Source organism: Danio rerio, chromosome 10 (genome assembly GCF_049306965.1).
Source record: "Danio rerio strain Tuebingen ecotype United States chromosome 10, GRCz12tu, whole genome shotgun sequence".
NCBI classification, from domain to species: Eukaryota; Metazoa; Chordata; class Actinopteri; order Cypriniformes; family Danionidae; genus Danio; species Danio rerio.
Genome location: NC_133185.1, coordinates 34,512,501 through 34,526,217, shown reverse-complemented (window position 1 = coordinate 34,526,217; position 13,717 = coordinate 34,512,501). Strand labels below are relative to the sequence as shown.

Below are 13,717 nucleotides of genomic sequence, written 5' to 3'. Positions count from 1 at the left end.
AAAACTGCTACAATTAAACAAAGTTATGCCAAATGTGTGCTAGTTTAAAGTTCCAAGCTTATACTGAGGCTAATACGCACGCCCACTGGATTAACTATAGCAGCAGGCCGTTAACATGTTGCATCTTTTCCGCACGCAAGTTCATTATTTACAAAGGAGACATGAGTACACGGCTCGCAAGCAGATCGACGCACTCACGCTCTCCAGGTGCACACAGTAGAAATTGTCTCACGCTGTAGTGGTGAGAGTTGTGTGTGACTTTCAGTGCAATGTAAACAAAAGATACGTTAGACAAACTATTACAATGAATATGTATGTATGAAAGCAGATAATAACAACGGTTCATTTAAATTCTTAGCTAATTTATAGCTTAAATAAACATTTGACAAATTAAATTTTTTATTTATTCTTATTTTTATTTATGTATTCATTGTTCTGTCATTTATTTCATTGTAAAATCATCACTCATGTTTAAAGTAAAAACTTTTAAAAACTTAAGTCCGAAGAGAGAAATGGAGTAGTGTTTGTTTTTTATTAACATTTTGTGCTGTATTTGGTTGCTGAGCAGTAATAAAACAGCACTTCAAAATACAAGCAGTTTTCTTGTGGTTTTCTAAACTAGTAGTGTTTTAAATTTAATAAATGCATAGTAATCGTGATAACCGTAAAACCATGATTATTCTTCAGACTTTAATCGTGCAAGCAAAATGTATAATCGTTGCATCCTTAATTGTTACGCAGTTAAAATACAAGATACTGTATTAATGTGTTTGAAACACAACATTTGAATATGTTTGTAAAAAAAGCCACATTGTACAATGTTGTTATGATGTTATGTAGTTGCAAAATACATCATATTAATGTTTTAATGTAGAAAAAGTCAACGTGGGTGTCTTAAGGAGCAAAAATACAGCATATGGGCTCTTATATGCTGTTGTGTCATCACTAATATTACAAGTCATATCTTTCCGGCCCCTCATTTGGCATGTTTTTCATGACCTGGCCTCCATGACAAACTAATTGAATAGCCCTGGCATAGAAGCAATAGTATACAAAATTTTCGCAGCTTACATTTTTAAAACTATAACAAGGTAAAATTGATAAAAGCAAGTACTAAGGATTAACACTTGGTATGTGAGTGTTGTTCAAATCTTTTATTTTTTGTCTAAGCAAATACTGCTAATAAATTAAGCTAATTTAATCTTCATATCCCCGCTCAAGATACGATCTAGGAATAAAAGATGAAAAAGCATACTTTAAAAAGCGTCAGAATTAGTATTCTTCTCATACAAACCATAATACACTAATACACACAACACCTGGCACTGTTAGCAATGACTTTCTCATTTCACTTTTGTTATTTGCATTCTCCAGAAGCATATTTCAGAAATCTGTCAGCAAACTAGATTAAGCTAGTTTATCCAGCTCTAACAGGAACACAAGTCACACAAATTAGAAGTAACAAAATCTTGGGGGAACAGTGATTTATGGTCCATGTCACTGCAAAAATGTCCACATCAGCAAAACGCAATTAGTATGCACCCTTCACTTTTAGCCCCAAACAATATTATTAATCATGTTACAAACAAAAACTATCACTTCAGATCAGCGAGAAGCCGGTGTAGAGGACACTGCCTATTGAATGGTTATGGCACATGGCTACAGAAGCGCTCAGGAAGCAACAGTAATTCTGTTAAACGGCTTCATCCGTTTGAATCTGAATTGAATGATGTAAGGGATTCTCTCTCCTGAGCCATGATTCAGAGATGACAAGATTTCTCAATCCTCTGAAATACATAAGATATGATTTACACCCCTACTATTGGGAACCATGCTTGAGGTTGTTGATTATCTTACATTAGTAAACCATCGCTAAGTGGATGCATGGTTAGAAAACATCAAAGATGTGTGAATTGAAATCAAATCAAAGGGAATTACAAGACTGAATAGATTCTACTTGGTGCATAATTTAGCAATTTACTTTATTACTGTTTATAGTAGTATCTTCTAAGCAAAAATGCCACAAAAAAGGCCAAAATTCAAATCAAGAGCATTTAAATTAAATGCATTATAAATGTCATTATAGCTGAAGGTTATTGAAAAAGTCTTGAATTGAAGGAATCAAGCAAGTACATTCAATTTTAAAATATTAGCTGTCACCGAGCAAAATAGAACTTTATGGTTAGCATTTTGGGTGATTGCATCACTGTATAATAAGATTCAGTATGGCATGGATGAAAAATACGTCACTTGAAGCACTTCACTTAACAGTCACCACTAAAACAAGCGTTCTGAATTCTACATCCAGTAGACTTTAGTATTTGATGCACGTCACAATTTTGCCAAGCACAATGCAAACCTATGTTGATCCTGGAACATAATTTTTGTTCGAAAATATAATCCATACCTATTCCTATATCCCTAAACCCAACTAAAACTGTAAAATATTCCCAAAATCAAATGAGAATAAGTATTAGATAACACTCATGTAGAAGTGCATAAACCTAAACGTAAGCCTAAACATAACATAAACAGCAAATGTATACCTTAATTCTGATTGGCTGATTGGAATATTGTTCCAGGATCAACATAGATGTTAATCCAGGAAAATGTCCTACTTGGTGAAATCAGGTTGGTGGTATTTGACATTACATCACATCAAATATACACTGCAGTTAACACTAGGGGCTCTATGTTCATGATCTAGGTGCAAAAAGTCTAAAGTAAAAGCATTAAGGGCATGTCAGAATGCACTTTTGCAATTTTAAGGATGGAAAAATATGGTTAAGGGTGTGTTTTGAGCGTAACGTGCATTAAACTAATAAGAGTCTCATCTAACATTCCCTTTAAGAGTGGACATGAAAAGTGGAATGTAGATGTACTGCTTCACTAGTGAAAAAAAAATATTAAACAAACCATCTGCTGTGAGGATAAAGAATGAGCCTCCTCCTCCATTCTGCCTTTTACTGTCTCTTTACTTAACTTTTACTTTTTACTTTACTCCTTTACTTTCGTTCATGAGGAAACGGTATTGTACGCACGCCACTGAAGACATCCTTTAGCCTACATATTTAATTTCGCGCAAACATTTGTTTGAAAACTATTTCTAAACTATTTCTAAATACAGTTCTAATTTACAGCAAATGAATACATTAACAATTTATATTGAGTTATAACCAAATACGGCGATGCGGTGGAGCAGTAGGTAGTGCTTTCGACACACAGCAAGAAGGTCGCTGGTTCGAGACTCGTCTGGGTCAGTTGTCGTTTCTGTGTGGAGCTTGCATGTTCTCCTCGCAGTACAGGTGAATTGGGTAGGCTAAATTGTCCGTAGTGTATGAGTGTAGATGAGTGTGTGTGGATGTTTCCCAGAGATATGTTGCAGCTGGAAGGGTATTCTCTGCGTAAGACATATGCTGGATAAGTTGGAGGTTCATTCCGCTGTGGCGACCCCAGATTAATAAAGGGACTAAGCCGAAAAAAAAATGACTGAATGAACCAAATACACATCCTATTCTTATGCCGCATTTAGTGATCCATATGTCTCCAAAACCCGATAGGGGGACAAATCTAAGCTTGTTTTTATTAAAACAAAATAAATATGCATATAATAAATAATGCTGCTAATAATAATAATATTATACAAATGCAAAATGTCATGAATTAACTGAAAAAAAAAAAAAAACGAGATGGCGAAGACATGGTGGTAGTGATTTTTCTATTTATGTGGTAAATAATATATTCTTTTTAACATTTTAATCCTTTAACTTTTTCTATGTAAAGATATTTGTGTATTGCTGTACATCCTGTGTGTATTAAGCAATGTGTAAGCATTTCAATCTGCATAGGCGCATAACTGTGAGTCCACAAAGTGCTGCAAATAGATTGTAATTTAAACAACGTGGCACAAAACATGAAAATTACTGTTGCGCTGGTCTGAAAATAGCAACAAATCATGTCATGCATGTCTTGTGCCTTATTGCGATGGGTGTATGATAGGGCCCTAGACCCACAGACATAGTCATTTTGACCATTTTTAAAATGTAACAACTTTGTTCAAATAAAACCCATAATTAAAGTATGGTTATAGTAGTAGTTCTGAGTATTTCCACCATGAATGGCCATAACTGTCAAATTGGCAGCATGCATTTTAAGAGATCATTGTGAATATGCATGCCTCTGCTGCCTAGCTCTGCTAGAAAAATACTTAACTTTTAGATTGCAAAAACATAACTTTACTTCAGACATTTCTTTTAAATACCAATATCACTGTGGAGAAAGTGAGGTATACACCATTGCGCGTGGCCTAGTAATTCATACAAATTATAAGCTATTACAAATTTTGTAAATATCATATTTTTAGGGTAATGTTGTCATAAAATATTCTAAATATTCAAAGCTTGATTCTACAATCTTTTAACGTAAATATAACATGACAGAAAATATTTAGTACAGTCTTATATCCACTATGGCCATTAGTTATCCAGTTATACTGTATGTTGTTCCAGTGTTAATAAGGTAAATATAAAACATGTCCTAATGAAGGTAAAAATAACCTTGGAAATACATTTTTAGAGGTAAGTACTGCTTCTTAATAGATAAGTACATGGTTAAGGATTGGTAGAGCTACGCATCGATGAATTTGCTCTTCAGTGTTTGAACTGTCAGTAATGATTTTAAATCACACTGAACTGAGCTAAACTGAACTGCACTGCACTGAACTTAAACACTAAAAACTGAACTACACTGTTCTAGTTACTATGACCATTTATGTGAAGCTGCTTTGACACAATCTACATGGTAAAAGCGCTATACAAATAAAGCTGAATTGAATTGAATTGAATTGAATTTTTTATTTGAGCCAATCTCTTGAGAACAAGCAGAATTGGCACAAGAAGACTAAACTCACAAGTTTTTAACAAACCCATTCAAAATGAGGATCATTCCAGAATCAGACATTCAGTTTTTTAACTGCCAGCTGTCAGGAGCTACTCAAACACAGCCAATCTGAAGTAACAGCGCTTTTAGGCAGAGGATTTTGGTGTTTATGCGTCATAAAATGAGAACTGTTCCCTTTTGGTCAGATACTCTCACATGCTCGGTCAAACAGAATTGGCCATTTTAATAAAACTGCTGCCTGCGCTTTGCCTTGAAGAGCATCATCAAAACCCGCCAGACCCTGAACATGAGAGACAGCGATCCATTCATCACAGATGTTATCGCTGGCATTTTCATGAAGCCTTTTATTTATTTATTTTTTCTATTTTTTCGCTAGTCCTGAGGATTTAAGCGATGCATTAGGTGTTCATGCTGGCGTTCTGAAATGCAAATCAGTCCAAATCCCAGTGAAGCCAATTAGACAGCGCTTTATAATTCATAGAGTAATGAACTTAAAAATTAAATTCTAAACAAACTGGTAAACAAAGCACACCCATGCCAGGGGCATTGTGTACGGGACTGGGATAACAGCAAAACATTACTCAGCCGTTTGTACCAGAAAGTCTCTTAATCCCGAAGTGCATTTCCTCCATGGCCGAATCCCCGTTTACACTATGTTCATCTCCGGTCTATTACATTTATATGCCTGCTCGTTTAATCAGCGAGATGAGAGATGTTGCGTTATTGCTAATAAAGTTTTATATCCAATTAAACATACAAGCTGCTGCCCGGACCTAAAAGTGAAATCAGTTAGGCAGGAAATAAGGAAGATAAAATCAATCCGCTCTGATTTATGATGCACTGATGTTGAATAGACGCCACAGGCACACAAGCAAAACCGCATATGACAGCAGCCAAGCTCTGACCTTCATAGAAAAGCTGTCAATAAGCAATACAGTCTAACCAGATGAAAATACAGACAAATTGACAGCGGCTGCGGAAGGGAAGGAAGTTAGTGGACAGCTGCAGCAGAGATGTGATTCAGTTATACTTCTGTCATGAGTAACTACCAATCTCCATGCTCGTGCCCTCTACTTGCACTTTGCATCATTGTTAAATGGGAAAAGCCAATGAGAAATATGCAGAGCTTTAAGAGCTGCTCATTTGTGGGATTTGATGTCATTTTCCACATTGGTGTCAATGCGAAATGCGAAACACACAGTCTGTTTTATGCAATTATCAGATGTACAAGGCCATTTAGTGTGATCAGTAAAATATTATTATTTCAGTAATTAGTTAATTAGCTAACTTTTTAAAACAAGAAATTAGATAATTATTCAGCAAGGATGCATTAAATTGATCAAAAGAACAGTAATTTAGACTAAATTACTGATTTATAGGAAAGAAAAAAATACATGTGAAAAAAATAAACTAAATAATATTAAAATATTAATTTTATTATAAATATGTCAAATAGATTAGTTTTATATATCTAAAACATATAAGTTAATTTTATGGAACTTTTTTATATCATGAGGTTATAAAAACAATTAAATTATCTTTGAATAGTTGTGTGTAAAAAAAAAAAAAAAAACTTGAAAAAAATCAGCTGATGTCATGCGCTCCAGCACCAAGAACATTTATACAGAGGTTTCATAGCAACATAAAGTCTTCTTTGTAAACAAACTACTGTTATAGTTTTGGATGTTCTCTGATCACACCAAATACTTTTTTTTATTTATTTATTTATTTTATTTTATTTTTGTGGTGAGAGGCGCCTTTTAAAAATAGCTTTCTATGGGAGGTGAGCATTTTTTGCACAGCTTATGCACCCCTGTGCCTCATCTTGCTGTGCTTTTTTAGACAGATTGTTCTTTTAAATTACCAATATCACTTATGTGCAACCATTTTAAGATTTTTGACAGTCTTTTTAGCATAGATTAATGAAAATGTCCAAAAAAAAAAGACAGTATTATGCATGCCAGGCCAGTAGGTGGTGATGTAACTTTATAAAAAACATTACACATCTGCAGACATAAGGTCATATAGTCCACTACTATTGTTTGGCTATTTACACATTCCCCTATTGACCTTATTCTTTAATATAAGTGCGGGTTCAGTCATTTGAAAGCTCGAGACTTCTGGTCTCGTTTAATTGGTTTTTAGCCATAAAAAAGCTTGTTATGCTGCTTGATGTTGCAAACGTCTATTCTCTTTTTTAAAATTATTATTATACTGTATATACAGCTCTTTATTATTATTCCTAGTTATTTTCCCATAGGCAAATATATCGCAAGTTTTCTTGGAGGTGAACATTTTTTGCACTGCTTATTCCAACCCAGGCTCATTCTGAAAACGTAGCCTCTCGGACATTTCTGAAGACCGCGAAATACATCCCGGGAGGTACGTATTTGTGCAGTTTTTGTTTTCGCGAATCCGCAAGAGGCCGTTGTGCGTGCTTTCTCACGTCTCGAACGCCTCTCGCGAGTGCGCGCCGTTCGCGCCGGCACTGTTCACATGTGGAGCCGTCTGTCCGACTGACTGACTGAATGTCTGATTCAGTCAGTCAGCTACCCAGTCACAACGATTGACTGGGTAGCTGGCCAATCAGCTGACCCACACTCCTCCTCCTCACTCCTCCACTAAACCCAAGTGACGATTTACAAAAGTCGTCCAGAAAAAGAAAAGCCCTCGTCTGATTTTGACCTGGTTTTCGGATTTCACCACATCCTCTCCCTGTTATGAACTTTGAGCTTTATTTTTTGGATTCTGTTTTTGTCTTAACTGATTTCTGGAACCGCTCTTCCCCGGACTCAAACCCGGTCGTCACCGTTCCGCCGACCTACACGACAAGCTAACCGGTTGCGGCAGGAAAGCCTTTCACACAGAGGTGAGCCGTCAGCCGGCTAGCTTAAAGAGAAGCGGCATCACACCGCCCCGTAGCGTTCGCTTGGAAAAAAATGAAATGCAGCCCTACGTAAATTGCGGTCTCCAGAAACATCCGCTGGGCTACGTTTTCAGAATGAGCTTGGGTTGGCTTATTCACCCCTGTGCCTCATCTTGCTGTGAATTTTTTGACAGATTGTTCTGTGCACCTGCAGTTTAAAAAAAACTTTGAAAAACCACTTGATGTCTTGTACTCCACCACCAAGACCATTCATATAGTGGTTTTATAGCAACATAAAGTGTAGCGCCCTGTTTTTTCTTAAGTAAACAAAAAGGCATTACATTGCGAACTGAAAAACGTGTTTGTTGTGATCAGCCCTTAATTTTGATTTCACACAAGACATGAAAGTATCTTCACTGTATCACACCTCTGCAGATAATTAAGAAAAGACTAGGATTAGTAAATGTGATTGGTGGGGCATGTAGATGACTTTGAAATGGGGCGTGGCATGCAAAAAAAAAGTGTGTGACCATATATAGGGAGGTGTGATCACACTGTCTTCATTAACATGCCTCATGCAGAGCGTTGTGCTCAGTACCTGGTGATCTCGGAGTCAGGGAGCAGGCCTACGTGATAGTGAGGGAAGTGAGGGATTGAGTGCATGGGGCTTTTATCAAACTCCACGGGGGAGTAGAGACGGGGAGAGGGAGCGCGGTCACTCAGTTTGTTCACAGTGCTGTAAACTGGCTCTGGAGGCCTGGTGTGGAGAGAAAGAGAGAGGCAGAGAGCAGAGCAGCGAGGGTTAGTGCGCTGGTGAGCATGGATAGATAGGAGTGACGGACCGATATATGCATTATATGCAGAATTAGCCAATCAGCTAGTGCTAAACATCCAAATATAATCATTTGTAATCTGGTTTCCAAATGAATACTTAAACAGGCCTATAACATGACATTTAAATAAAAGTCAAAACCATAGTTCTTGTAATAGTTGATGTTCTCCTTTTTGAAACATTTTGAATACAGACTTCAATGTTTTTAGCATAGATTTTTGAAAATTATAAATGAAATACAGTATTGTGCATGCCAGCACAGCAGGTGGAGATCTAACTTTGTAAAGAAACAGTGCGCATCTGGACACATATGGTCCACCACTGTTGTTTGGGTTGTCAAGTATTTCCACAACCCTTTAGACCCTTTTCACTATGACGTCACTTCCCCTATCAGCAACGCAGTGTATTTTTTATTTGCGGTTTACCTTAGAATGAATAAGAGACTTCACTGGAAAATGTACAAATGAAATTATTTATGTTGCGCAATCTGATTTACTATTATAAATAAAAACTATAGTATAAAACTATAATGGCATTGGGCAAGACTACTACAGCGTTGGGCATGTGTCAAAATGTTTCTTTTTCAATACTGAACTTCTTTATGAGTTTAAAAATGATTCTTTAAGTTAATAACAATAGGAATAAGCTATTGCTTCTTAAAGACAGTACATGTTAGCAACCTTTTCATTTATTAATTACGTTTATTTCCTCAATAATGAATTTATTTTTACTTTGATGCTGTTATGAATATAAATTTATATTATCTGTTATATGTAAATGTTCCAGTGAGTGCAATTCTTTATTAAATCTTCTCATATTACTTAATAAGTATGTGTATAAATGTCTATATATGCAATAAGTTTCATAATTTATTATTATTGATCCATTAAAGTTGTTTTCAGTTTCTCTATTTGAATGAATCAAGACAGTATTCTACTGCCATCTAATAGGTGGAATTTAATTTGATATTAGTACTACCTTTAATTAATAATTTTACAAATAAGTTTATAATCTAAACATACTGAATTAAAATGCTGTCTTTTTAGTGTTATTAGTGCAATTGTTAAATTTAATAATGATTTAGTTTGATTATTAAAAGTCACATAAAAGATTGTTTAGATATTTCATTTAATTTGAATATTAAATAGACATAAATGTTTTATGTTCATGAATAAAATACCTATATATATATTTATATAAAAAAAATGTCAGAGAACTGAGCAGTAGAATGTTAATATTATGAATGGGTTTGGAAATCATCTGTCCACTGCAAACAACCACAGTAAAACACACACAGTTTTATTTAATACTCATGCATCAGGACACAAAAAATGTCAATAATAAATCTGACATAAATGTTTAGCATCCGTGTAAACATCTGAAATCTTAATTTGACAAATGCTGAGAAGTATATACAAACTTCATCTGAGGTAAAGACTGTAACACAATGCAATAGACTGTTTAAAGTCCCATTTTCTTGGTTCAAGCGGAAATCTGGATGATCTGTACATTTTTAATGTCAGATGTCTCACCTTAAATGCAGACGACAGAAAAAATTAGTAGTTGCCATCTAACTGTATCTGTAGCAAATATACAGCTGACTGGGTGGCTGAGTTCTCTATAGGGAGTTCTGTGTAGATGGAAGTAACGATACACTGCATGGAGTGAAACCAGACACTGCATCACGTCAGGTGAAAAGGGTCTATTGACTATGTACGGGTCCAATCACTGGATTATATTTGAATATTTTTACTATATTTTATCTATCATGCTATACATGATCTATAGCATTATCTATCATGTCATACAGAATATCTATGATATAATAAAGGAGTAATTTGCTATCTTATTTTTAATTTTGGAATCAACAATTACAAAAAACCCATATCGGTCGTCCACTAACAGAGAGAGAGAAGGGTAGAGAAAGACAGAGAAAAAATAGAAAGTGAGTGTAAAACATGGCACTGAAAATGTGTTAGAGGAACAAGGAAGGAACTGCAACCAGTTAGTTCAACATTTGTAAGTACATTGGCTTTGTTTATTAGTGAGAATGAAATTAAAAGTAACATTTCTGTGCAATAATTAATGTCCTGCATTAATACTGTCATGACAGCCTGAAAAATCCCTGTAGGAAATGACAACCAGGCATGCTTTTCATCCTTTTTTTTTATTAATTCCTCTTTCTAAATCACATTTGAACTCTCAGAATGACTGATCTGACTGTCACTTTCACATTTTATTCAAGCAATCCATAGTTTCCAGGGATAAATAACAGAAAGTGAAAGCATATGTGGTGTGCATGAACAATCAGAACCGAAAGGACAGCTAAACGAAGTTTCTCACCTCAACTGGAAGTGCTGGGAATCAAACCTGTGACCTTCCATCTCATCTAATGAGGGATTTCTGATCGGAAACAGACAACAGGTTAGCATGGAGACAAAACAACCTGAAGTTTATACTGTTAAAATGTGTATTCAGAATGTAAGAATGTGTTTAGTAGTTGTCGTGTAACATGCAGAAACAAAACAATGACACAAATAAGGACAAAACCAAATTTGACAACACAACAAGCCTCCTTATACAAAACAGCTGAGGTGACAACACAAACAGACCAAAGCAACCACGCATAATATAAATACAAAATGTAAATTGATCTAAAATTATTAGGTCGCTGCTTATGCTTTTTAGATCTCAAATTTCTCTCGCAAGTGCTATTCTCACCTGCTGTTCTCACTTAAATCCACCAGAGGCTGCTGTCAACTGACTGACTGACCGACCAATCGATAGCCCCATCCCTTCCCTAAATCAACTGACAGTGTTTTCAAAAGCACCAATTGACCTGCCCCCTGCCTTCTTTAAACCCAACCAGCAGTGTTTTTAAAAGCAATCCAGAAAAAGAAAAGCCCTTTTGGCTGCCTGATTTTTACGATGTTTTCAGATCTCACCACATTCTCACCATGTTATTAACTTGTTAATTAAATTTTTTACCTTTTGGTTTTTGTTTTACCTGCTCTCTGGAAACAAGCATCACTTCGAGTATGTAATGTACGTGTATGTTAAGTAAGTTACACAAAAAGTCAATGGATACAATGTTCCTGAGGTTGTAGATCAATAGGTCGCTTACATGTATTCGGTCACTGATAAGGACATCGGTGAGCTTAGTTCACTACACATTGGGAACTGAGTGTGACATGAGAACATCATCAACCTCAGTTATAATTAAACAATTATAAATATTTGCTAAATTGTTCTTAACCTATCTAGCTACGTCCATTTGTGTTAAATATAAATAAATACGTTTCTTAATATAAAAATGTCTTTTGTTTGTTGGTATTTTTGATGATTTGGTTCACGTGTTCATGTTCCGTGCTTCTGAACTTTCGTTAAGGGAGCATAATGAGCATCGATGCTCCTCGATTTTCCTGTTCCAGATTACGTGCACTTGAAGAATTTTGAGATTGAGGCTTGAAAATAGTTTGACTTTCTTATGAGTGCCCTGACTGCTGAACATTGGAACTAATTGAGACGCACCCAAAGTAAAAATGCAAATAAAAAAAATGCAGCTTCTTGTGTATGAAAAGTGCATGTATTAGGGGTGTAACGGATCACGGTTGATTCGTGATCTGCACAGATCACAACCCACAGTTCGGAATGCACGTGACCCGTGGATTATTAACTTTGTTTGAACTTGTAGGATAATTCAACATTTAGAACAATTGCAGAGACGTTGGCTTCACCGTAAAATATGATGACGAAAAAAGTTGTGGTTGGACCTATACCTAAATGCTTTAGGGTATCAATTAAAGGTGTTTAAGGTGTTTTCTGTCACTGCTTGTTTAGCCTGCATTAATGCATTCCATGTAAAGCTGCACAATTAAACATTAAAAGATCAGAATCTCAATTCAAAACCGCGCAACATGAATGATAAATGATAATGATTTGCATGTTTATTAATCCTTCGAAGCGCTGCATTCAAATCTTTGTTCGATTGAGATAGATTCAGTTTTTACACTTTTCAGTAAATTACAAACAATTAAATAACACAGAAGTTCTGGAATAACAGTTAATAGTTCAGATATAAACACTGATGTTTAAATCATTGTTTAATAAAACTTGACGCCGGTGAATGTTGTAGCAATTACACTGTGTAACCATTGGGTGGCGACAAACATACATCAAAATTACGTCATTGAATTGGTTTTCATAAATGATACATCTTTAATGAAACGTAAAGTTTTATGTGATAATTATTGAATCATTAGTTGAAAATAAATATGATATTGTACAGGATAGTAGATTTCTATGATTAGCATTATCAGCAACGGTACAAAGATAATTTTTCGTATTGAATTTTGTCCTTTTTTTTCACTTGGTTCTTTCTTGATTTTTAAAAAAAATTAAAATTACAGGTTTTAAATTCTGTTTGTTAAAACCAATGGTTTTTGCAGCAATATTTTTGTAAAAATGAAAAGCAAATGACATTGGTCTCCTCCCTTTTTTGCTGATCTGAAAAATGGTCCGATCTGTGAGTCAAAAACCAAAGTGTGTTCCGAACTGTGAGATTTGTGATCCGTTACACCACTAGCATCTTTACACATGACAGACAGCAAAGTTGTAAGAATATAAATATATACAAATTAATTTGCTGGTAACTATACACTAAGGAGAACATATTATATGTACTAAGATACTAATGACTTTAATTGTCAAGTAGATTTCTTGCATAATATTTAATCTTCTGGTATAGAATTTCCTGCAAAACTCATAGTACACAAAAATATACTGTATATATTTTTATTTGTTCAAACTTATTTAAAATGAGCTGAAACAACACAAATCTTGAGATTTTATTGAGACAACTTAATTTTTTATGTTCAATCCACATAAATTGGTTAAAAGTTTTAAGTTAACTTGATCGATTTGTGTTGGAACAACATTTTTTCAATGTACAAGCATGCTGCATACTCAAACAATTCTTGTTCAACTTTTTATGTTCAATCCACCTAAATTTGTAAAAACAAAGATGTTAACTCAACCGGTTTATGTGGGGACAACATAAAGGAAATATTTGGAAACCAGCAATTGTTTTTCCAGTGCTGGATTTAAACCTGCTTTCCCAG

General features: G+C 35.0%; 1 protein-coding gene across 51 annotated transcripts in view; it reads right to left on the bottom strand.

Moving 5' to 3' along the window:
• dlg2 (discs, large homolog 2 (Drosophila)) overlaps positions 1–13,717 on the bottom strand; it is a 426,869-nt gene that overhangs the window by 108,827 nt on the left and 304,325 nt on the right. For 31 of the 51 annotated variants that reach the window (XM_009305412.5, XM_073913862.1, XM_073913864.1 and 28 more), the window contains 2 exons: positions 10,941–11,000; positions 8,364–8,522 (listed from right to left, as the gene is read on the bottom strand). The exons of 3 other annotated variants lie outside the window; for them this stretch is intronic. In XM_009305412.5, coding sequence (XP_009303687.1) covers positions 8,364–8,522; positions 10,941–11,000 — 219 coding nt within the window. 51 annotated transcript variants of the gene reach the window in all.